Here is a 24,019-nt window from a genome sequence, read left to right as displayed (position 1 = left end):
TAATATCCGAAGTGACAAACAAGCGGATTGAATAATACAATTCCGTAGTTCTACGTCGAAAATGCGGTCGTGTCCTAGAGACAACCCTTTACATTTTTCTACATTACGACATAAAGATTAAAGATAGAGATTAAATATGTAAGTTACGACGTTAGTGAAAGACATTGAATCAAGAAACATCACATAAACTTTTGTTCAAATCGATTCATTCGTTCTTTTTTCATCGATCACATCCGTTTAATTTTATAGATTGTTAAAACATTCAAACAAACTTACTATACATTAGTTACAGTGTCGGACAAAACATCAAGACCACTGCTCAAGCAAAAAAAGAAAGTAGCAAAATATTGAGAAAAAATATCCCAATCCAGTGCTTTAAATTTTTTTATTTATTCACCCTCCGCTATCCCCCACACCAAAAAGCTCGCATGAGTTCCCTGGTAGTGGACGCAGCTATCTCAGCCTAAACTGTGCAGCAACAAAATAAATTATGTAATTAAAAAAAGCTAATATACTAATAAAACGAGCTGAGAAAAGAAAAATAAAAATTTTAAAAATATGTGTGTGACAGCTAAAGTCATTTATTTGAAATAGTTAGAATTTCTGGTCGGATAACCATGGCTAATGGAAGACATCTGGATAGAATGATGGAAGTTATTGTTATGAAGGGTGTCGTGACAAACAAACATAATTGATTGCATGTCGCAAAGGCTAACTATTGGAAGAATGTTATGGGAACTATCTGCATATAATTGCAGAATAGGGAACAATACTGGTTTTTTGAATATAGCTTTGAAGCATCTGTTTTGGAGAGTTAGAAGTTTTCGCAATTGAAATTTGCATGCTCGACCCCAGGCTATAACAAGATAGTTAAGGTACGAATGGACGTGAACACGTGATTTGTAACATTTGTAGTTAAAACAATAGTCATTCATTAAAAAATGCGTATTAAGCATACTTAACAACTGAAATGACGCGAAAAAAATTAAGACCAGTTTTAAAAGTTATGATAAAAAAATTAAGGCTAAGTACTTGGTCGTATAATCTTTGTAACGCATCACTTCACGCACCCAGTTCGGCATTGATTCCACCAGCTTCTGGCACATGATCTACCATAGGTTCTCTATAGGGTTCAGATTCGGTGACTGTGCTGGCCACTCATGACGTCAACTTTGTTATCCTGAAACCTCTTTTTGACGGTCTTGGCGATGTGCATCGGATTATTATCCTGCATGAACTGCCATTTCAGGGGCATCTCCCACTAGGCGTGTAGCAGCGTAACATCCTTTAGGATTTGGCTTGAATGTCTTCATAGTATACCGTGGCATGTATGCGCAGTCTATTGGACGATGAACCCAAGTTTTTACGTCCGAGCCGATGAGGTTTAGCTTCGTCTCATCCAACCACAGTATATACTTTTCCTTCTCCAGACCAATCCCTTCGAAGTGGTCTATAGCGAACTTCAGCCGCGCCTTGGACATTTTGCGGATGACCACCCGCTGTGTTTCCGTGCAATTATGCGCGCGACCCATTTTCCGTTGACTGTAACTAGAATTCGAAAATTTAAACCTTACATACTTCTGGTTTACATGATGAATACTTACCAGGATCCGGAAAACTCAAAATACCACCGAGAAACAATCATTTTTCTTCAAAAATCGGCCGAAACAACACTCGAAACAACCGAAACGAGGAGCTGATCCTAAATTTTGACGCGTTATTTTAGTTAGTAGCTTAAAATGAATTTTTTCATGAATGATTATTATTGTCTCCGTTTACCTACCATGTGGCAAGATCCCGGATTTGAGACGCAAACTGCTAGAGGTGCTTGAGAGCTTGGAGGATCCTAAAATCGTTCTGGGGGACTTCAACGCTCACCACCACAACTGGGGGATGCAAGCAACGGACGTAAGGGGGAACATCATCGCTGATTTTTTCGAATCGTTGGAGCTCTCGGTCCTGAATGACGGTACCTACACCTTCTGTCGAAGTCGTAGCAGTTCAGCCACCGACATTTCCGCAGCCAGTATTGATTTAGTAGGTAAACTGGGGTGGAATAAAGCAGACGACCTACACGGAAGTGACCATTATCCGATTTCAATTATCCTCAACGCACCGCCGCCTCAATCCACCCGAAGATCAAAGTGGATTTTCGACAAAGCAGACTGGGATTTCTACAGGGCTTCCTCCAGCCACCTGATCGCCCGAGACAACCCGACCTCCATGCAGAAGCTCAACGAAATCATCACCGAGGTAGCAGAATCCGCCATCCCTAAAACAAAGCCCAACCCTGGAAAGAGAGCGCTGCACTGGTGGTCTGAGGACATCCAAAAAGAAATCAAGAAACGGAGGAAGTTCCTACGTGCGACAAAACGAATCCGGCACGATGGTCCGGAGAAAGAAACGGCAATGAACAGATACCGAGCGCAGCACATAAGGGTGAGGCGAATAGTGAGACGGGCCAAACTAGACAGCTGGACCGGCTTCCTGGAATCCATCAACGAAAGTCAGTCCTCTGCGGACCTATGGATACATGTTAACGCGCTGAATGGGAAAAGAAGATTCCAACCCCCTATACTGCAAGCGAATGGCACGACCTACAGCGATCCAGTCGACACCGCGAACATGCTAGGGGAATATTTTGCTGAACTGTCCTCGATTTCGGGATACGATTCCGAGTTCATCCGACAGCAAAAAGCGGACACGAACTCAGTCGATCGATTCGTGGTTCCGAATGATCGGGTTGGAAAACCGTTCAACAAACCCTTCTCCGTCGAAGAACTCATCGTCGCTCTGCGCTCCACCAAAGGGGAGTCCACTGGTCCCGATCACATCGGTTATAAGATGATCAAGCAGCTGTCCCCGTTAGGTCAAACCACTCTCCTCGACATTTTTAATGATCTCTGGTTGAAGCACGACTTCCCAGCGGAATGGAGACAGTATTGTGATCCCCATCCCCAAAGTCGGCCAGAACAGCTGCTCCGTGAAAGAATACCGGCCAATATCCTTGACCTCCTGTACGTCCAAGACCCTAGAGAGGATGGCGAACCGACGGCTCGTCACCTACCTGACCGAAAACAAGAAGTTGGACTGCCGACAGTTTGCCTTTCGACCGGGGATAGGCACAAACACGTATTTCGCATCCCTTGGAGAGGTGGTAGCTGAGGCCAGAAAAAAACGACAGCATCTGGAGATGGTAGCCCTGGATCTAGAGAAGGCGTACAACCGAACCTGGATTCCATTAGTTCTTAAAACACTAGCTGACTGGGGGGTAGACGGCAACCTGCTGCACTTTGTTCAAAACTTCGCGACAAACCGGACCTTTGAGGTAAAAGTCGGGAACACCAGCTCCAGGCGCCTTCATGATGAAACTGGTGTACCTCAAGGTTCCGTCTTAGCCGTCACCCTCTTCCTGATAGCGATGAACAGCCTGTTCCGGGTTATACCGAAGGGAGTATGCGTATTCACGTATGCGGACGACATCCTTTTGGTAGTGGTGGGGAACACGCACAGGGCACCACGCATCAAGATCCAGGCAGCTATGCTATCGGTAAATGGGCTGTCGAACGAGGTTTTCGACTTTCGGCGCAAAAGAGTGGTCACATGGTGGTATGTAGTCACAAACACCAAGGTTGCAATTCAGGAGTCAAAATCTACAACGACCGCATTCCCCGCCGTAGAACGTTGAGAATCCTGGGAGTGGTGGTCGATTGCAACCTGAACTTCCAGCACCATTTCGACGAGGTGAAGAAAAGCTGTGCCACCCGGTTAAACCTCTTAAAAACCATCTCCAAACCTCACCGAAGTAACAACCGAACGATCCGTTTACGGGTGGCCAAAGCCATCATCAATAGCCGCCTCACCTACGGTCTCGAAGTGACATGCCTGGCCAGAGATAAACTCCTAAAAACTCTATCACCGATTTACAACAATGCACTACGGATTATCTCTGGTCTGCTACCATCAACACCAGCAGCCTCGGTATGCGCCGAAATAGGAGAACCTCCGTTTGACATTTTTGTGGACGCGGCGATAGTTTCCAGAACTGCGAGCTTTCTCGCTAAAACCAGTGGAGGTAAGGAGACACACCTGACTGTCTTAACGAACGAAATCTTGCAGCAGGTGACACACTCAAACCTCCCATCGATAGCTAAACAGCTTTGGTTTGAGACTAACGACTGGAGGTTGCCGGTGGTCCAAGTGGATGATACAATCAGGAACAACTTTCGAGCTGGGGCGAGCTCTGTGGGTCTGAAGCAAACCTTTGTCGAACTTGTCTCAAGAAAATATCACAATTATGAAATTCGATACACGGACGGTTCCAAAGGGATGCAAGGAGTTGGTTTCGGGGTAAGCGGTCATAATAACTCTCTTATTTCTAGCAAGAAGCTCGTCGACATTTGCCAGGTTTTCTCGGCCGAAGCTGCCGGAATATTTGAAAATGCCACTATACCGTCAAGCAAATCGATCCTGATAGTTACCGACTCGGCTAGCGTCATCGATGCCGTTGGCGCGGCTATAACTAGGCACCCATGGATACAAGCTATCAGGAGGTATCTGCTGCCGGATACAGTCCTCATGTGGGTCCCCGGACATAGTGGTATATGTCCGCGGACACAGTGGTCCCCGGACATAGCGGCAATGAAGCGGCCGACCGTTTTGCTGGAATCGGTCACCTTGGACAACTTTTGACGCGCAAAGCACCGCTAGACGACATCAGACTATGGATCGCCAACACATTCAACACTTTTTGGGCGGAAAAATGGTCCGTTGAAGAGACGCTGTTCCTCCGGAGAATCAAAGAATCCATCACCAGATTCGAAGACGTCAAAACGATGAGAGAGCAACGAATCTTATCCAGGTTAAGAACCGGCCACTGCAACATGTCACACAACTTCAACAGAGGACCCTTTCATCCCCTTTGTGACTTGTGCGAGGTTCGCAATTCAGTCGAACACATCCTCTGTATTTTCCCAAAGTATGAGAACCTCCGGAACTCACACGGGATCAGCGGGAGCATTCGAGATGTGCTTGGCGACGACCCTTCACAAACTACTGCACTGCTCTGTTTTTTGAAAGATGCCGATCTGTACTTTAAAATTTGAACAAAAAACTTGTGATTAAATCGAAGATCCTTGTTCCTTCCCCTTCGCGATAAGGGGAACAAGAACAGTCGGCATCTTCGAGTGGCTCGGATTCCCCATCTGTGGCCTGGGCCACGGCAAGCGGACATCCTCGTCAAACCAGGGGAAAAAAAAAAGCTCAAATGCGTAGAAATTCTCGTGACGAAATCTGTTTTTGTTTTATTGTTAATTGCTTGTGCATGTAAAATGGATAGTAAGCGCACTTTGCGGCATGGTTTCGTTTTTACTGAGACGAACCAGCCCAGGAGGCTGAAAGTCTCAAAAATAAAGAATAAAAAAAAAATAAAAAATGAATGATTATTGTTTTCAGATGTTATAAATTTCTTCGAACAATGCAAATAAATTATTATAAATGGATTAAAGCATTGGATTGGATTATCAAAGTTTTGTTACTTTTTTTTTTGCTTGAACAGTGGTCTTAATGTTTTGTCCGACACTGTATACGTTTATGCAAAAAAAAACAATCTAATGCTTCATGTATTATTCTCTCACCTTCGAACTTCCGAATAGAATCTTTGTTTGCGATAGGGGTAAATTTCGGATAACAAGTATTATGATTACGCAACTGCTATGTATAAATACACATTAAATATATTTTTCGTTATCTGGCGCAATTTGAAAATCTTAAAAAATATATATGTATAGAAATCGTAATCGTATATTTGCTGGCACATCAATATAAAAAATTACACTTGCGGAATCTGTGTAATGTATAAATATTTAAAATATGTATATCAAAATATTTCATCTGATTAGTGTATAATACTTTTTAAGCACTGTGGACTACAAAAAGGCATTTCGTTTTTGACGCAGAATCGTCCACCAATAAGTGACTTTCCACATCCTTTACCACTGCATAGAAAGCACGATCCATGCCAATGAATGTTTCCCCACGCGACACCTTGTTCGGCCGGGCCAATATTTCCGCGACAGAAATGGCACGATTTTGCAAAATATGTATCATAGCAAGTCAAACAAAGCGGCATGTTAGATTTCTCATCTGGAACGTATTGTTTTCCTGCAAGTGCAGCATCGCAATGATAACAGCAAAAATGCTTTATATGAAAAGTTGCTCCTTCAGCGGCTGTGTATTCCTTAGTAAATATCAATTCATCACAAGCTGAGCACCGTGGGATTTTCAGTATGTTTGCTAAATCGCGAGCACAATATACATTACCACCGTGAAAGAAATAAACCAAATCTGCAAGCAATTCTTTACATTTATGACATTTGAAGCACTGTGGATGCCAAGCCGCACTTTTTCCTGCCCGTTCCGCTCTAACAGCTACTTCGCCAAATGTAATGTTTTGTTGACACCCGTAACAGACTATTGTTTCTGGTGCTTTTGTTGGCACTGTGTAGTTCTTATCGTGTGAGTGGAAAGGATTATCAATAAGATTTGACGCTGTTCTAGTTTCGAACCGGCTAGGGCTTATTTCTGGATACATATTCATATCCTGAATTGCAGGAATAGTCGAAAACACGCCATCTCTGGCATTGATGTCAATATTGTCTGAAGGGCTAGCAATTCCCGGATAAGTAAGGTAGTTTGGCGTGGGAGGAACTGAACCGAAACCAGAATCATCACTGTGGGAAATATGTATAACTGATAGTTGTTCAGCCAAACCGCACTCTGCTGGAGTGATTTCCTCTATCGTTGCTGGTTCAAAAAGGCTCGTCTGTGGATGTAAAATGTATCGATTCAATTCTTTCCGGAAACTATCATTATTGAGATATTCGCTCCGTAATTGCGCGATCGGACCTAGGACGGAATCGCTAGCGAAATTGATACGATTTTTGTATAACTGATTGTATAGTTTATCATAAATAGGACCACAAACAATCGCACTTTCCAGAGCTGTTGCGTCAATATTCATTTCATTTAACATCTCTATTGTTGGTTGAGATAGTTTTTGAGACTCGATAGCACCAACCAAAGGAGTGTTCGATGTTTTCATAACGCTACCTGGTTGATATTTTGAATTTAATGCATCTTGAACCGTTGGATTTGCCAGAATCCCAGCAAGTAATTTGTTGGAATTTTGGGCAAGTTTTCTGTTTTCATTTATCTGCGGCACTTGTGCTGCTGTTATGTCAAACCCGGAAAGATCTGAGTTCTTCACGAAGTCTACGATTTCCTTCTGGAAATCATTGTCACTATCATAACTGATAAGTTCATCTCTGAATTCATTGATGGGTTGTAGTATGGAGTCTTGTGCATAGTTAACTCCTGAGTTTTCCAATTTTGAAAGCAACTCATCGTAGATAGGCCCATGGAGAACTGCACTCTGAATCATCTGCGTATTGATTTTCATTCTTTCAAGCTTCTCTTTTGTTGATGGTGATAGAAAAGGACTGCTAATGAAATCTGGAAACAAAGGATCACGTGAGATAATCAGATCTGATCCACTCACAGGATCCATGAGGGCGGTCTTTAGTGGCTCTGAACTGAGAATATCTGCCAGTACTTTGTCTTTTTTCATAGCAGTTCGGCATTCCCGAGAAAAAGGTTGAGTTGTTTTCTGATTGAACTTCAACTTTCTGACAGGTGTTTCCTGATGTTGTAACGTATCATGTCGTACGAAATTCCGTGGCACTACTGGTGAATTGAACAGATTTTCTCTATGCTGCGTTAGAGTGCCTATTCGAGATGGAGACAGCGTGGCAACATATTTGTCAATCTCGGCATGGAATTTTGGGTTACTAATATATTCTTGTCTAAAACGATCCAACGGGTCAAGTAAATTACAAACGTTTTGGAATTGTACACCTTTACTCTTTAATCCATTCAAAATCTTATCGATTTCTGGTCCGTTTCTAACAGCACTTACAATCGCTTCCGAATTAATTTTCATCAGTTTTAATTTGTATTTGATTTTATCTGATAGGTAAGGACTATCATTGAAATCTGCAGTCATCTGTTGCTTTTGAATGCAAATGGTATTTCCGTTGACAGGTATATCTTCAGTTAACAGTTCTTTCATTGGTTCGGAAGTCATTAACTGCATAATTTTATCGTTCGATGTTTGAGCTAGAGAAGGCATGGCTGGGTGTTTGGAAGACGATGACAAATAGTTTATATTATCTCCAACCCTGACAACACTTCCTTGTCCTACGCAATTCTTCTTGATCGTTTCCACATACTGTACTAATTGCAAAGCCTCACTTTCCGATAGGTTGTGACAAAGACTTGCATCAAGATCATGCGGTGGAACTTGATATTCAAGTTGCTGTTTGCGTTTTTCGGCTGCGTCACTACCCGCAATTGGTATATTTTGTTGTCCTAATTTCGACATGTAATCCGAGGCCAGCTCCGGTGTCACATTAGGAGGTATCCAGTCTAGCTGAACAGGTTTATCGGTAAATTCCGAAATTTTTATGTCTAAAATAGCAACATTGAATTAGATGAGTATCCTTGAATAGGATTGAACGATATCATCCATTTAATCATTTGCGATACTCCGGTTTATAATTCCGCAGATTTTTTTCGTACTCACAGGCAGGCTTGGATCTGATTGCTCCCAGAATTTCAAACTGAGCCCATCCCGTGACGTCCTCATCTTTACAGTCGTGTTGTTCCTTGCGACATTTACAGTTGCGACAAACCTTACGCCAAAAGTGTAAATCCAGCCCGGGGCACTTGTTTTCTGTGAAGGAATATAAAATTAAATATTCTTCGGTTCGTCATATCACATATCTACATACCACAAACAATGCAAGGAGCGCCATTTCCGCTTTCATGACCCAGTCTGCCTCTAATCTGTTCCCGTCTACTTTCCAACTTGACCAACCAATCCGGGGCAGCTGCTGTTTCAATGCCCGATTCAGCCATTGTATATTTTTGCTACAGATCCGGCTAAATATCGAATAGAGCTTTGCGCTTCAATCGCTCAATCCTACAGGGTTTTTGCTCTTAAATTATTTCGCAGTCTAACAGACAATGCAATTTACACAAGTATAATAATATGGAAAATAAACGTTTTGCCGGATGATAATATAACCAATCGTGTTCTGATTAGGAATGCATAATAAGATTGAATCACCCAATTTGAAAACAATCTTCTAACGAAACGCACACATATAAACAATCAGTAACTTGAGATGAGCCAAGACAGTATATCACAGGTGATAGGTTACTTTCTGAAATGCTTTTTTTTGTTTTCTACACTGAGAGAAATAATTAGTAAATATAACGAATTTTTTGGTAAATACTACCAATCTATAGTCATTTTCGACCGTACTAATAAACACATATGATTCGCTATCCAACTCTTGACGAGTAAAGTTCAGTGTCGGTATTGTGCGTTGCCACTTTTACTATTGTGCTATTGGTATAGTGTACGAGTGAAGGTCATTGCTGTCCGCTTTCGAATTGACCTTTTGTGAAGTGGAACAAAGGAAGCAGCGCTCTTGCAGCTTGCAGCCCTTGGCGGCTGTTGAACATCGGCATAACGGGATCGCCATCGTGTGGCTGTCGTTAACGGGAATTATCATCGCGTGACCGTGTGAGCTATTCTTGCGCTATTGTGTTGATCCATAGCGCGTAGCCTCTGTCTCTCCCTGGTTAGGGCAGTAGAGCGCAGTATCGGAACAACTTTTATATTAAGGTACACATATTTAATAATAATATTAATATTCAACTCATATGTTCATTGCTTAACATTATCATCATAATTTTTTTTTGTTTGTTTTGTTATTTTTTTTTGAGATTATTGTTAAAATCAATAATAGATTAAAAATAAGACACAAATTTTTGTAAAATGGAGAATAGTGGAGAATCTCCAGAGATGGAGATCTCCGATAATGAATCCCATACAAGATCTGGGAAAAAACATAAACGAGTCCCTCAAAAAGAAGATAATTCTTCTGGGGACGAATCTGCTCATCCTTCCAAACCCCCTTCTAAGAAAATAGCAAGCCTCCCTTCTGAACCCACTGTTACTTCCACTCCCCCTCTCCCATCATCGATTTCGCTTCCCCCTTCTGATGTTTCCGATTCAACCCAATCCTCGTCCTCGTCCTCGTCCTCGTCCTCGTCCTCGTCCTCGTCCTCGTCCTCGTCCTCGTCCTCGTCCTCGTCTTCTCCCTCTGTTGTCTCCGCTCCACGTGTCAGAGTTTATCCAGAAGATGCACTTGGAACTGGCCCTTGGGTTGTTTTCCTCCGGCCAAAACCAAAAGGAAAAAGCCTTAACGTGATTCAGATTATGAAAGATCTGGCCAGTTACTCTTCTGTATCTGAAACTCGCAGGGTTAGACCGAACAAATTGCGGGTTGTCGTGAATGAACGGAAACACGCAAACGAGATTGTTGCTGACCAACACTTCACTCTCGAATATAGAACATTTATACCCTCCCATAACGTAGAAATTGAGGGGGTGATAACTGAAACGAGTCTGACGAGCGAACAAATAAAAAAAAGAAGGAAAAGGCAAGTTCAAGAAGCTTCCCTCAATGAAAGTAAAGATCTTGGACTGTCGCCAACTCGGGAAACTCTCCCATGATGGGGACCAAACTAAATTTACGCCGTCAGACTCGTTTCGAGTCACCTTTGCTGGTGCCGCCCTCCCTGACTACGTTATGGTGGACAAATTGAGACTACCTGTGCGACTCTTCGTGCCAACAAGGAGCGCTGTGCCACTTGCGGGGAGCAACATGAGGGGAAATCCTGCAGTGCGACTGAGCATAAGTGTCCATATTGCGGAGGATCCCCACACGCGCTCTCAGCTTGTGAAACTTACAAGAGTCGCTGGGAGAAACAGAAGCGCTCTTTAGAGGAACACTCGAAGCGCACTTTTGCGGAAATTTTAAAGGGCGCTTCTCCACTGGCCCAACAACAACAACAACCAATCTCAACACACAATACCTTTTCCACGTTGCCAGTTGATGAAATGGAAGCGGACACAGCTAGCGGGGGCACACCGTTCATTTTCAAAGGGAATCCCCGGCGCAAAAATGTGACCACTCCCAAAGTTCAACAACAAGTCCCCCCGGTGATACCCCCAACTAGCTTGCCTAAAAAATCGAGTGCAGCGGACAAGCAAAATCAGGTTCCTCCTGGCTTCCGTGGGAATAGTTCACCTTCGAACGACCCAGCACTCGAGGGGACATCAAAAACCCCAACTGTCCCTGTTTTTCCGTCCAGCTCAACTTCCCAATCGGGATTTATAAAGTTGTCTGACCTTTTGGATCAAATCTTCAAGTGTTTCAATGTTTCCGACTCCATCAGAACCCTTGTCATCTCAATGCTTCCAGTATTAAAGACAATTTTACAGCAATTGATGCAAACATGGCCCCTCCTTGCAATGATTATCTCTCTTGATGTCTAATTTAGATAGAGAGGTCGGAGATATCACTGTTTTTCAGTGGAATTGTCGTAGTCTTATCCCTAAATTGGATACATTCAAATTTTTAATTCATAACTTCAATTGTGATGTTTTTGCTCTGTCCGAAACTTGGCTTTCTTCGCGAGATGATATCTCTTTCCATGATTTTAATATTATACGCTTGGACCGTGATGACAGATACGGAGGGGTGCTATTGGGGATCAATAAGTGCCACTCATTTTTTCAAATTGACCTTCCACCTATTCGAGGGATCGAAGCTGTTGCTTGTCATGCAAACATCAGAGGCAAAGACCTCTGTATTGTCAGCTTGTATTGGCCTCCGAGAGCTGCGGTTATCCGCAAACAACTTGATGACATGTGCTCACTCCTTCCTGAGCCACGATTGATCTTGGGAGACTTCAACTCTCATGGAACTGCCTGGGAGGAACAGTACGACGACAATCGTTCATTGTTGATATATGACCTTTGTAACAACTTCAATATGACCGTTTTGAACACTGGGGGAACAACACGTGTGCCTAAACCTCCTGCTAACCCAAGTGCTCTTGACCACTCGCTTTGCTCGAATTCACTATCGTTAGATTGCAAGTGGAATGTAATCCAGAACCCCAACGGTAGTGATCACTTGCCAATCAAAATTTCCATCACCATTGGGTCGAATTCTTCTGAATCTATAAACATGGCATATGACCTCACAAGACACATTGACTGGAAAAAATATGCGGACGCGATTGCTCTAGCCATCAATTCCAGAGATGGTTTACCTCCATTGGAGGAGTATAACTTCCTTTCTCGTTTGATCTATGACAGCGCGGTTCGCGCTCAAACGAAACCCATCCCAGGTTCCATTATTCGTCGAAGGCCTCCCAATCTATGGTGGGATAGCATATGTTCCAAGCTTTATGTAGAAAAATCGAATGCATTTAAAGCTTTTCGAAAACGTGGAACCCCTGAAAATTTTCAGACGTATTTGGACCTTGAAAATCAATTTAAAAACTTGAGCAAAGGGAAAAAACGTGCTTATTGGCGAAACTTCGTGGGAGGTTTGTCACGAGAAACGTCAATGAAAAAAATATGGAAAGTGGCTCGAAACATGAGAAATCGCTCTTCAACGAATGAAAGCGAAGAATATTCACATCGATGGATTTTGAATTTTGCACGGAAGGTTTGTCCTGATTCCGCTCCTGTGCAAAAAATTGTTCGAGATATACCACAAGATAGGTGCGATCTTGATTCCGAGTTTTCGATGGTAGAATTCTCTCTTGCTCTCCTTTCATGTAACAATTCTGCTCCGGGATCGGATAGAATTAAGTTCAACTTGCTGAAAAATCTCCCTGATGTGGCGAAACATCGCTTGTTGAACTTATTCAATCGGTTTCTGGAGCAATATTATGCTCCAATCATCTGTTCCAGATGATTGGAAACAAGTACGAGTTATAACTATTCAAAAACCCGGAAAACCCGCGTCCGACTTCAATTCGTACCGCCCAATAGCAATGCTGTCTTGTATACGGAAATTGTTGGAGAAAATGATCTTGTTTCGCCTTGATCGATGGGTTGAAACGAATGGCCTACTCTCAGATACACAATATGGGTTCCGCAGGGGCAAGGGGACGAATGATTGTCTTGTGTTGCTTTCTTCAGAAATTCAAATGGCTTACGCCGAAAAAAAACAAATGGCTTCAGTATTCTTGGACATAAAGGGGGCCTTTGATTCTGTTTCAATAGAGGTTTTGTCAGACAAATTACACTCTCGGGGTCTGCCGCCTCTATTGAATAATATGTTATATAACTTGCTTTGTGAGAAACATTTGAACTTTTCTCACGGAGATTCGGCAGTCAGTCGGGTCTCTTACATGGGCCTCCTCCAGGGCTCATGTTTAAGCCCCCTTTTGTACAACTTCTATGTAAGCGACATCGACAATTGCCTTACACAAAATTGCAGCCTAAGACAACTTGCAGATGATGGAGTGGTGTCTGTCGTAGGATCAAACGAATCCGACCTACAAGGACCCTTACAAGATACTTTGAACAATTTTTCAACCTGGGCCATTGGGCTAGGGATCGAATTCTCCACGGAGAAAACAGAGATGGTGGTTTTTTCTAGGAAGCATAGACCAGCAAAACCAAAGCTTCAACTTTTGGGTAAACCGATCACTCATGCTATGTCATTCAAGTATCTTGGGGTCTGGTTCGACTCCAAATGTACTTGGGGGGCCCATATTATCTGAGTATCTGAGTAAAAAATGTCAACAAAGAATAAACTTTCTCCGTACAATTACCGGCACCTGGTGGGGAGCCCATCCCGAAGATCTTATTATGTTGTATCGAACAACTATTCTCTCAGTGATGGAGCATGGCAGTTTCTGTTTTCAATCAGCTGCCAAAACACACCTCATTAAACTTGAGCGAATTCAGTATCTTTGTCTCCGTATTGCGTTTGGATGTATGCCCTCAACGCATACCATAAGTCTCGAGGTTTTGGCAGGCGTACTCCCACTAAAAGATCGCTTCAATTTATTATCTCTTCGGTTCCTCATCCGGTGTAAGGTTATGAATCCATTGGTGATCGGAAATTTTGAGCAATTGATCGAGCTAAATTTTCATTCTGGATTCATGAGTTCATATCATGAATTCACCTCTATGCAGGTTGTTCCTTCTTCGTATATTCCCAACCGTGTTTGTTTTCCTGACTACATCAATTCCTCTGTACATTTCGATCTGTTCATGAAGGAGAAAATCCATGAAAATCCAGATTATCTTAGATTGGGGTTCGTTCCTACGATCTTCAATGCAAAGTATGGGCGTATCAATTGTGATAATATGTACTTTACTGATGGGTCCTCTATGAATGAGTCCACAGGATTTGGAGTGTTCAACGTATTTTTTAGCACCTCACACAGTCTTCAGAATCCTTGCTCGGTATATATTGCTGAATTGGCAGCGATATACTGGGCGCTGGACAGCGTCGCCTCAAGACCTGTTGAACACTATTACATTGTAACGGATAGTCTTAGCTCTGTCGAAGCTATCCGTTCAGTGAGGCCGGAAAAGCACTCGCCGTACTTCCTTGAGAGAATACGACAAATTTTGAGTGCTTTATCCAGACGCTGTTATGTCATTACCTTTGTCTGGCTCAATTCCGGGTAATGAGAGGGCTGACTCATTGGCAAAGGTAGGTGCAATTGAAGGCGATATATATCAGCGTCAAATCGCCTTCAATGAATTTTATTCTTTAGTTCGCAAAAATACCATCGCTAACTGGCAACGCAAGTGGAATGAAGATGAATTGGGCCGGTGGTTTCACTCGATTATCCCTAAGGTTAGCCTCAAACCGTGGTTCAAAAGTCTGGACTTGAGTCGGGACTTTATTCGCACCTTCTCCCGACTCATGTCCAATCACTGTTCGTTAGATGCACTACTCTTCCGTTTCAATCTTGCCAGCAGCAATCTCTGCGTTTGTGGCCAAGGTTATCACGACATCGAGCACGTTGTTTGGTCGTGCGAGGTGTATCTGGTCGCCAGATCGAATTTAGAAAACTCCCTTCGGGCCCGAGGAAGACAGCCCAATGTGCCGGTGAGAGATGTGTTGGCTCGGTTAGACCTTGATTACATGTCCCATATATATGTTTTCCTTAAAGCTATAGATCTTCGTGTGTGATTGTCCCTACATCCTTATACCCTCCTTTCCTTCCTTTGCGGGTAATTCGTCCCCTTGCTATGAATAGTAGAATAAGTTGAAATGTAAATAAACTATAGATATACGAATAGATTCAAGAATTGATTGTTCATCAACATTGTTACAATTTCCTTATATCCCATCCTTCTCCTAAAAATATGTCACCCTTCTAAACTCGAGTACACCGCGAGTAATCGGTTTTCCACCTTACTAACCATAGATGTAAGAAAATTGTTTATATATATATAGTTTTAAAATTATATTTAAGAATTCGGCTCCTTTAAACTTAAGTAACTGAGCCTGTAAAAATAAACGAATTAATAAAAAAAAAAAATAAACACATATGTCAAGCAGAACCATGATTCGGAAGCCCAATATCGGCTACATTTTCTCGCCGAAAATGCACGTATCAGAATTATATCCTTATTATACCTTATGGGAACAATGAAAATGGTTAATACGCGCTTTTCTCACCAGTTTTCAGATATGACAATATCCAAGCTTACTAATGTTATCGAGTAAAATATACTAATCTCTTGTAGGGATGCGGGTTTGTTGACAATATGTACAAAAAATTTGTACATTCTACTAATTTTGCATTACCAAATGTATTTGGTAGTTTTCGACCGAGGATTTTTCTAATACTTATGACAGACATACAGCTGTACTTGCGTTGTACTTCGAAAATTGTATGTCTGTCACCATGTACAGCGCTAGAACCATGCAAGCAACTCGGTACAATCGCTGTACCTGTACCGACCTGTTTTACCGCTGTACATGGCTACAGTTGTACTGTGCGCAGCGCCATAGACGGTTAGTGGTGGGTAGCATGAACAAGCAGAATCAAATCACTTTATAAACGTTCTTTTCATTGACTTTCTTTTAAGTTAATAACTCAGATTGGAAACTTTTTTGTTGTGTTTGATAGTTTAGACACTGAATAAAAACCTTTTTCATTGAAATATGTGGTGGAAATTGGAAAAATATCTGATTGTCAGTTTGACATACGGTACAATGTACAACCAAAGTATGTCTGTCATGGTACGATGGTACCTGTACAACGCTGTACACGTACAACGCAAGTACAGTTGTATGTCTGTCCCTGGTATAAGTGTATACTCGCCATTAAAATTTGTTATCTGGGCAACGAAATCCATAGTGTTGAGAGCACGTCGGTGACGTCCAAATTGAACCCCTATTGAACTGACAGAAGCCAACATATTGAGTTCCCCACTGCCATTTTCCCTTTGTTTTGCCCTGAATTGGGTTCCCCACTGATAGTTTTGCTTGAGATTTTCATAACGGTCCTAGCAACAATCATAGCACCCGGCTGGTTGAGAGAGTTATATCATGGACAGACATACAGCTGTACTTGCGTTTTACGTGTACAGCGTTGAACAGGTACCATCGTAGCATGACAAACATACTTTGGTTGTACATTGTACCGTATGTCAAACTGACAATCAGAAATTTGACCATTTTCCATCACATATACCAATGAAAAAGGTTGAACACCTCAGCGTCTAAACTATCAAACATAATAAACAAGTTTCCAATCTGACTTACTAACTCAAGAGAAGGTCAATGAAAAGAATGTTTACCAAGTGTTTTGATTCGGTTTCTTCATGCTACCCACCACTAACCGTCTATGGCGCTGCGCACAGTACAACTGTAGCAATGTAAAGCGGTAAAACAGTTCGGTACAGGTACAGCGATTGTACCGAGTTGCTTGCATGGTTCTAGCGCTGTACATGGTGACAGAATACAATTTTCAAAGTACAACGTTAGTACAGTTGTATGTCTGTCATAAGTAAAGGGTGTGTCACATCAAATTGCATCACGGAAAAAACGCTGTAGAAATTCGCCCAGTGGACCGATCCTTTTGAAAATTTTAGACAGTAAAATAAAAACTATTAAACAACTTTTGGCATTTTCTTTTAATTCATACTTCGAGCCCAAGCCCGTATGCTCGCACCTTCCTCTTTACCCCGTCCATAAGGTTCTGTACAACGTCAGGTTGTAGTTTTTTTTTGAACAGAAATTCATTTTCTCTTGAAGTCCGCCTCCGATTTGACAACTTTTGGGTTCTTCCGGAGGGCCTGCTTCATAATCGCCCAATATTTCTCTAATGGGCGAAGCTCCGGCGCGTTGGGCGGGTTCATTTCCTTTGGCACGAAGGTGACCCCGTTGGCTTCGTACCACTCCAACACGTCCTTTGAATAGTGGCACGAAGCGAGATCCGGCCAGAAGATGGTCGGGCCCCTCGTGCTGCTTCAATAGTGGTAGTAAGCGCTTCTGTAGGTACTCCTTAAGGTAAACCTGCCCGTTTACCGTGCCGGTCATCACGAAGGGGGCGCTCCGCTTTCCGCAAGAGCAGATCGCTTGCCACACCATGTACTTTTTGGCAAACTTGGATAGTTTCTGCTTGCGAATCTCCTCCGGAACGCTGAATTTGTCTTCTGCGGAGAAGAACAACAGGCCCGGCAGCTGACGAAAGTCCGCTTTGACGTAGGTTTCGTCGTCCATTACCAAGCAATGCGGCTTCGTCAGCATTTGGGTGTACAGCTTCCGGGCTCGCGTCTTCCCCACCATGTTTTGCCTTTCGTCGCGGTTAGGAGCCTTCTGAACCTTGTATATACGCAGGCCCTCCCGCTGCTTGGTCCGCTGGACGAATGAACTTGACAAATTCAGCTTATTGGCGACATCCCGGACCGAACTTCTCGGATCACGTCTAAACTGCTTAATTACGCGCTTGTGATTTTTTTCACTGACGGAGCATCAATTTTTGCCGTTCTTCACCTTCCGGTCGATGGTTAGGTTCTCGAAGTATCATTTTAGTACTCTGCTGACCGTGGATTGGACGATTCCCAGCATCTTACCGATGTCCCGATGTGACAACTCCGGATTCTCGAAATGAGTGTACAGGATTAATTCACGACGCTCTTTTTCGTTCGACGACATTTTTCCAAATTTACGAAAAATTGACAGTGAAGCATGGCCAACGTGACCTATACACTCTTAGGCCGTCTACACATTAGGCAACAGCAACCCGATCTATGTTGGCGATGTCAATCGCATCGCCAACTCAGCTCTGCACATTGAGACAATTCAAACGCGATGAATTCGTTAAGTTTTTATCCGTCATCATAAACTGCCTAATCGCTGGCAGAGATGCCATTTATTTAACTGCCGAAAAAATCATACGGAGAGCAAATTATGAAAAATTGGTTTGAAAAAAACTACTTTACTTGGGATTTTTCTTGACACCAGGCAAAGAAAAAATAAATAAAAACTTAATTTCACAAATCATCGAATCAAATTGAATGCATACGCGGCTTCTTAAAACTACAATAGAATCAAAAGGGCACATTTGAAATACAATTTACACTATAGCAGAAAAAAAAATCTGCTTATCTGGCATTCCTGGATGTACTTTTTTCGAAGGTGTTTCATCTCATATATCAAACAATAATACCATTTTTATTTAAAAAATGTACCGTTGTGTTAATATTCCTTCGTGTGTACAATAGATTTCAGAATTTCTTTTGGGTTCTGCTTTTTTTCTAAATTCTAAATATTTCTAAAAAATGGATGTATATATTTATTTTTCGTTGGAGTAATACCACAAACCAGCAAACAATATTTACAAACATAAAAAAATCATTGAAATAAGAATACAGCCGAAAAGAATTATATAAAGAAAACAGAAAAAATTTCAACAATTCTTCTAAAGAATGATTTATGTATATACTAACGCTAAATATGAAAAATTCTCCCAGGGGTCACATATTCGCAGACCGCACCTTCGCACATGGTACAATCGAGAATCAGGGATGATAACGGTTTCCCGGGAAATCTGACCAGAATTATCCAATCTTAGGCTATCTGTTGGTATTTGTTGAATCATTATTATAACCGACGGCATCAAGCTAAAGGTGACATATTTACCTAACATACTTATTTCGGCTCGCTGATAACAACAGACAGCAACAAATGCTGTTAACTTGGAAAAAACACATCCAGCGGATTCTGTGCTTCTTGCTCAATCTCCAATATTATACGCATCCTTGACCAATTCAGCACTCTTCCCGGACGGTATATCAAGAGAACTTGCATATTGATGGCATTTCCTAACGTCAAACGAATATATATTATATATAAACTAAACCAAAGTAGCAAAATACTTACATCTCGTTCGTTCATAGAAACAGATGCGCCAATATTGTAAACACTGTTTTGCATCACCACTGACAGATATTGAAATTCAATGAACGCAGAAATCAAAACGTCAACAGCAATTGAACGAAAAGGTTGCCGACACAAATCGCGCGCGACTCGACATGCTGAGTTGAATCGAAAAAGTTGGTCCGACCAAAGTTGCCAGTTGCCTAGTGTGTATGCTCCCATTTGATTACACATGTTCTCAACTTTTTTGACAGATTCGTTAAGTTGCTTTCCAACTTAGGTTGCCTAGTGTGTAGATGGCCTTATCTGATTATAAGCGAAAGCTGAAGACATAATTCCTAACAATTAAATTTCTACAGCGTTTTTTCCGTGATGCAATTTGATGTGACACACCCTTTATGTTTCATGTAATTTAGTTCGGTTCATTTTTCATGAACTGCGGAACATTGGTGATTGAGTTTGATATTGTCTCAATATCTTGCGCTCTCTGTAAAATAAAAATGAGATTTTCTACCCTGGTTGTGAGTTCAAGCAGGATGAGCGTAGGAGGAACGAGAAGCACATGCAGCTACTGAGCGATTGAAATAGTAGCGCAAAAATTAATAAAAATATATACGAGGAGAATTCGGAAACAACTGTCTGTAAAATCGCCAAAAATCGAAAAATGCATTTATTAAAAAAAATCAATTACAGGCTATCAATGTACTTCCCTTCTGATAAAATACACGATTCCTAGCGAGTTTTCCACTTTTGAAAGGTCTGATAAAAGAAGTTTTCTGCGAGATTCTTGGAAATCGCCTCCGATGCTTTTTTTCAGATAACTTCTTCTTCTTCAATGGCACTAACGTTCCTAGAGGAACTTCGCCGTCTCAACGTAGTATTACTTGCGTCATTTTTATTAGTACTTAGTTGAGATGCCAAATAACACGCCTTGAATGCACTCTGAGTGGCAAGCTCTAGAATACGCGTGATCACAGTGCAAGTCGGAGGAAATTTCTTTGACGAAAAATTCCCCCGACCAGAACGGGAATCGAACCCGAACACCCGGGCATGTTAGTTATGACGCTAACCACTCGGCCAAGGGAGCACCTTTTTTCAGATAAGGAAACAATAAAAAATCACAGTGAGCCAAAAATAATCGAAGTATTTACAAGTACAATTCTTGATTAAAAAAAAATGTTTTGACGACAAACCGGTTGGCGAGATTTTGAAATAAAAGACGGGTGGGTAATGTCGGGGACATAACCGGAGTGACGTAGGACTATACAAAGGGGACAGCTTTTGTTAAATATATATTTTAAATATATTGTTTTATTTTCTTCTCCTATGTGAATACCTACCTATCTACCTGAAAAATGGATTAGTTTACTGTTTACTCTTTATGGATATGTTGATGGTTCTGAATAGAACCTTTGGTGTTGTGTTTTTGTTATCACTCGGTATTCCCATCTTGTTCGGTTAAACCTTCCTGTTTAGCTATTGCGTTTGCCACTCGCCACAGCTTTCACAGTTGGAAAATTTCTTCCCATCCAGCTTGTGACATGTTGTTCAGTAAATTACATTTAATGCGACGTGCCGGAGAAACACTTTGCCACTCACTGAAACTAATTGTTGCCTTGATGAGCGCCGAACCGAACCTGCTCTGTTCTTGATGCGGGTTTTCTAATTGTCGTGAGCAGCTTTGCAAGCCAACTCGAGCACTCCGACGGCCGAAACTCTATAATCGCTGTTAGGTATACTGGTGCTCCGGCACCAATCCGTTCGGCCTAGTTACCCTTGCGGAGCAATCAGTGAATGCGATCAACAGGGAACTGGAGACCTGCACGGTTCGAGTGAGACTTTGCCTTTCCCTTAACTTGTCCTCCTTTGTTACGCCCACGATGCCGATGCCGTACAACCACACGGGTTTACGGTTTGAAAGAAAATAAGATATTTTTTTGGGGTCCGCGTGTTTTATACTCTAGCGGTACACACTCACAGGATAGAGACAAATCGGCAGACTCAGCCAGAGGGGCGAGTCCAACGAGACGAACGAATGAGCGTTAAAAGGGAGCGATGGCAAAAAAATACATTCATTACGATTTGTTCGCTCGTTGGATTCACATGCAGGCTAAAAAGGGTCCTTTTCAGGATCACAAAATTATCTTCAATCTAAAGAGTTTATTGCTTTGTTATCACTCGATATCCCCATCTTGTTCGGCTAAACCTTCCTGTTTAGCGATTTGTTGCCACTCGCCACAGCTTTCACAGTTGGAAAATTTCTTCCCATCCAGCTTTGTGACATATTGTACTATAAATTACATTCAATGCGACGTGCCGACGCGCCACTCAGTGTCGCATTGGAGGCGATTTTAACCTGTAATTGAACATTTGCGATGACAGTGGTACAGTGTCGACTTTCAATGTGGGGTCATAATTTGGATCTCTATGTTTACAAAAATGTCCAACTAAATAAGTCGCATTACATGTCCGTCCAATTTGCTAAATGTCGAACTAATTGTAAATTACTGTACTTTCAATCTGGAAACAATTTAAGAATGGGTGAAAATTGAATAATCAGGAAAGTCCCCAACTATCAATAAGCTCAGAACAACTGCCAAATTCACATACTCATCAGATCCTGGCAAACAAATGATGAAAAAATCAATTTGTGTTTTATTATTATTTTGCATAATGTTTTAGAAAGCATTGAACTGTATTTCCTAAACTCTTTTTTGGAAGGTTTCTTCAATTGCACTAACGTTCCTAGAGGAACTTCGCCGTCTCAGCGTAGTATTACTTGCGTCATTTTTATTAGTACTTAGTTGAGATTTCTATGCCAAATAACACGCCTTGAATGCATTCTGAATGGCAAGCTCTAGAATACGCGTGATCACAGTGCAAGTCGGAGGAAATTTCTTTGACGAAAAATTCCCCCGACCAGAACGGGAATCGAACCCGAACACCCGGCATGTTAGTTATGACGCTAACCACTCGGCCACGGGAAGGTTTAATGGCCCTGAAAAGCGCCTTGTTTTATGGAATGGTTCCAATAACAAAAATTGAACAAATTCTTGACTGTTTGCTACTATTAACTATTTTTTTCTAATTCTGTTACTTAGTCGGGTCTGACTGAACACCGACCATATGTGCTTCAGTTTTACCCATTTTATTTATTTATTTTTTTTCAAAATATATATTTTTATCAAGGCTCATATGGCGTTAGCCTCACGGGGCCGGGAGCCCATTTAATGTAAAATAAATGTACAATGTATAAATATTATCCCTCCCCTATTTTGTTTTTTTTACATTTATCGTTCGTTCGATCCAAAGTATGTTCACCCAAGGCGCCTAGAAGTATATCCTAAGGTGGGCCAACTTGCTAAAACCACTCTTCAGCTCGAAGCTCGTCTGTCAGATCAGTCTGTCTCTTTCACGCTACAGGCAAATAATTCCCCTTCTGCTTTCTTCCGTACTGTTTTCATATACCGCTCCCCTAACCAACTTAGTGACGAAAGGGCCTCACCTTAGGATATACTTCTAGGCGCCTTGTGATCAATCTTTCTTTTTCTTACACAATTAATAAAGTGTTATCTTTCTCCTGCTCACACTTCCGAATTCAACACGTTTGAATGTTATTTGTGCCAGAACCCCTCGAATAGAATATCCATCTGGTTTACGCCAGTTCATGCATTCTACAACACATCCTCCACAGCGCTGCTAACAGTTGACGTATGAACGCCCCGATGTGCCATCGATTCGGCTTCTTCAGCATCGGCTAAAATACGCTCGTGGCGGTAATGCCAAACACAGGATTCAGTCGTTAATCGCTCGTCCAGCAGGCAGGCCACACATGTGTGCTTCGGGGCGATTCTCTCATGCTTCGATATTTAGGTAATTCACATTATTAACTAATTCAAAAAAGGGTATCGTTCAAATTTTGTCTTATTTAACAGCCTACACGCGCAGCAACGTGTACTGCCGTTGAATTTCAATTCATTCACAACTGGTACAATGTTGTACAAAAAAATTCAAAACAGTTCATTGTCACTCAAAACATTTTACGTTCTAAACAGCATTAATATTACGCATAATCTGAACTCTTCCATTTGACGCATAGTTCGTGTGAGGTGTTTAGTTTCTTGAAGAGCTTCCGCTATTCTCGAAAGCCATAAAGTAGTTTTATTTTTTCACACACTTTCTACTCCAGAAGGCGCCTTTCTCGGAAGAGATGTGTTTGCTAACTTCGATTCAGTCAGTATCGTTCAAGGTATTGTCAAGTCTTTCCTTGACATTATTTTCTCATGAAAAAACACTTGATGAAATTTAAGTGGAATATACCAATTTTAGGATGTTTAACGCCGAGAAATTGCAACTAGAAACACTACACTGTACAGGAAACTATGTTTATGACGAAAGTGGAACGTTCACAAACGCACTTTTTTTTTCAATATCAATTCCCATTCCCATCATTTTTATTTGACATTCGACATGCTACCTCAGGTAGTGAGTAGAGCTCGATAACTGGGTTGACTTTCCAGTCCAGTTTGCGAACAGGTACTGTATTGCTAAGACCGTATATTTCTAGACCTTACTTATTTTTTCTGAGTGTTGTTTAAATTGGCATTTATTCAAAATGATGTGTGATGCTCGAGAATACCAGCGTATTGTCCCTCGTTTGTGATGAC

General features: G+C 41.8%; 2 protein-coding genes and 1 long non-coding RNA gene across 3 annotated transcripts; 1 reads left to right on the top strand and 2 right to left on the bottom strand.

The window, feature by feature from the left end:
• The first annotated feature begins 3,193 nt into the window (after positions 1-3,193).
• On the top strand, positions 3,194-4,692 carry LOC129766293 (uncharacterized). The gene is made up of 2 exons (XM_055766815.1): positions 3,194-3,550; positions 3,595-4,692. Exons 1-2 carry the CDS (start codon positions 3,194-3,196, stop codon positions 4,690-4,692), a joined length of 1,455 nt encoding a protein of 484 aa, XP_055622790.1.
• Positions 4,693-5,713: 1,021 nt separating this feature from the next.
• Positions 5,714-9,217, bottom strand: LOC129765526 (uncharacterized). The gene is made up of 3 exons (XM_055765928.1): positions 8,850-9,217; positions 8,642-8,791; positions 5,714-8,526 (listed from the first exon to the last, which is right to left on the bottom strand). The coding sequence occupies exons 1-3, from the start codon at positions 8,974-8,976 to the stop codon at positions 5,897-5,899; spliced, it is 2,907 nt and encodes a 968-aa protein (XP_055621903.1). The 5' UTR covers positions 8,977-9,217; the 3' UTR covers positions 5,714-5,896.
• A 9,321-nt stretch (positions 9,218-18,538) lies between these two features.
• LOC129769994 (uncharacterized) lies at positions 18,539-19,595 on the bottom strand. The gene is made up of 3 exons (XR_008742008.1): positions 19,356-19,595; positions 19,116-19,297; positions 18,539-19,052 (listed from the first exon to the last, which is right to left on the bottom strand). It is a non-coding gene; the product is annotated as an uncharacterized LOC129769994 (long non-coding RNA).
• Positions 19,596-24,019: the final 4,424 nt, after the last annotated feature.

This window comes from Toxorhynchites rutilus, chromosome 2 (assembly GCF_029784135.1).
Source record: "Toxorhynchites rutilus septentrionalis strain SRP chromosome 2, ASM2978413v1, whole genome shotgun sequence".
Taxonomy (NCBI): Eukaryota; Metazoa; Arthropoda; class Insecta; order Diptera; family Culicidae; genus Toxorhynchites; species Toxorhynchites rutilus.
This window is presented reverse-complemented; position numbering and strand designations above follow the sequence as displayed.

Bases quoted from the DNA above. Each gene is read 5' to 3' on its own strand.
- LOC129766293 (XM_055766815.1), top strand. From the start codon at position 3,194: ATGGTAGCCCTGGATCTAGAGAAGGCGTACAACCGAACCTGGATTCCA. The intron at 3,551-3,594 runs GTAAATGGGCTG...TCGGCGCAAAAG, and splicing joins TCCAGGCAGCTATGCTATCG to AGTGGTCACATGGTGGTATG.
- LOC129765526 (XM_055765928.1), bottom strand. From the start codon at position 8,976: ATGGCTGAATCGGGCATTGAAACAGCAGCTGCCCCGGATTGGTTGGTC. The intron at 8,792-8,849 runs GTATGTAGATAT...ATTCCTTCACAG, and splicing joins CGCTCCTTGCATTGTTTGTG to AAAACAAGTGCCCCGGGCTG. The intron at 8,527-8,641 runs GTGAGTACGAAA...TTGCTATTTTAG, and splicing joins AATCAGATCCAAGCCTGCCT to ACATAAAAATTTCGGAATTT.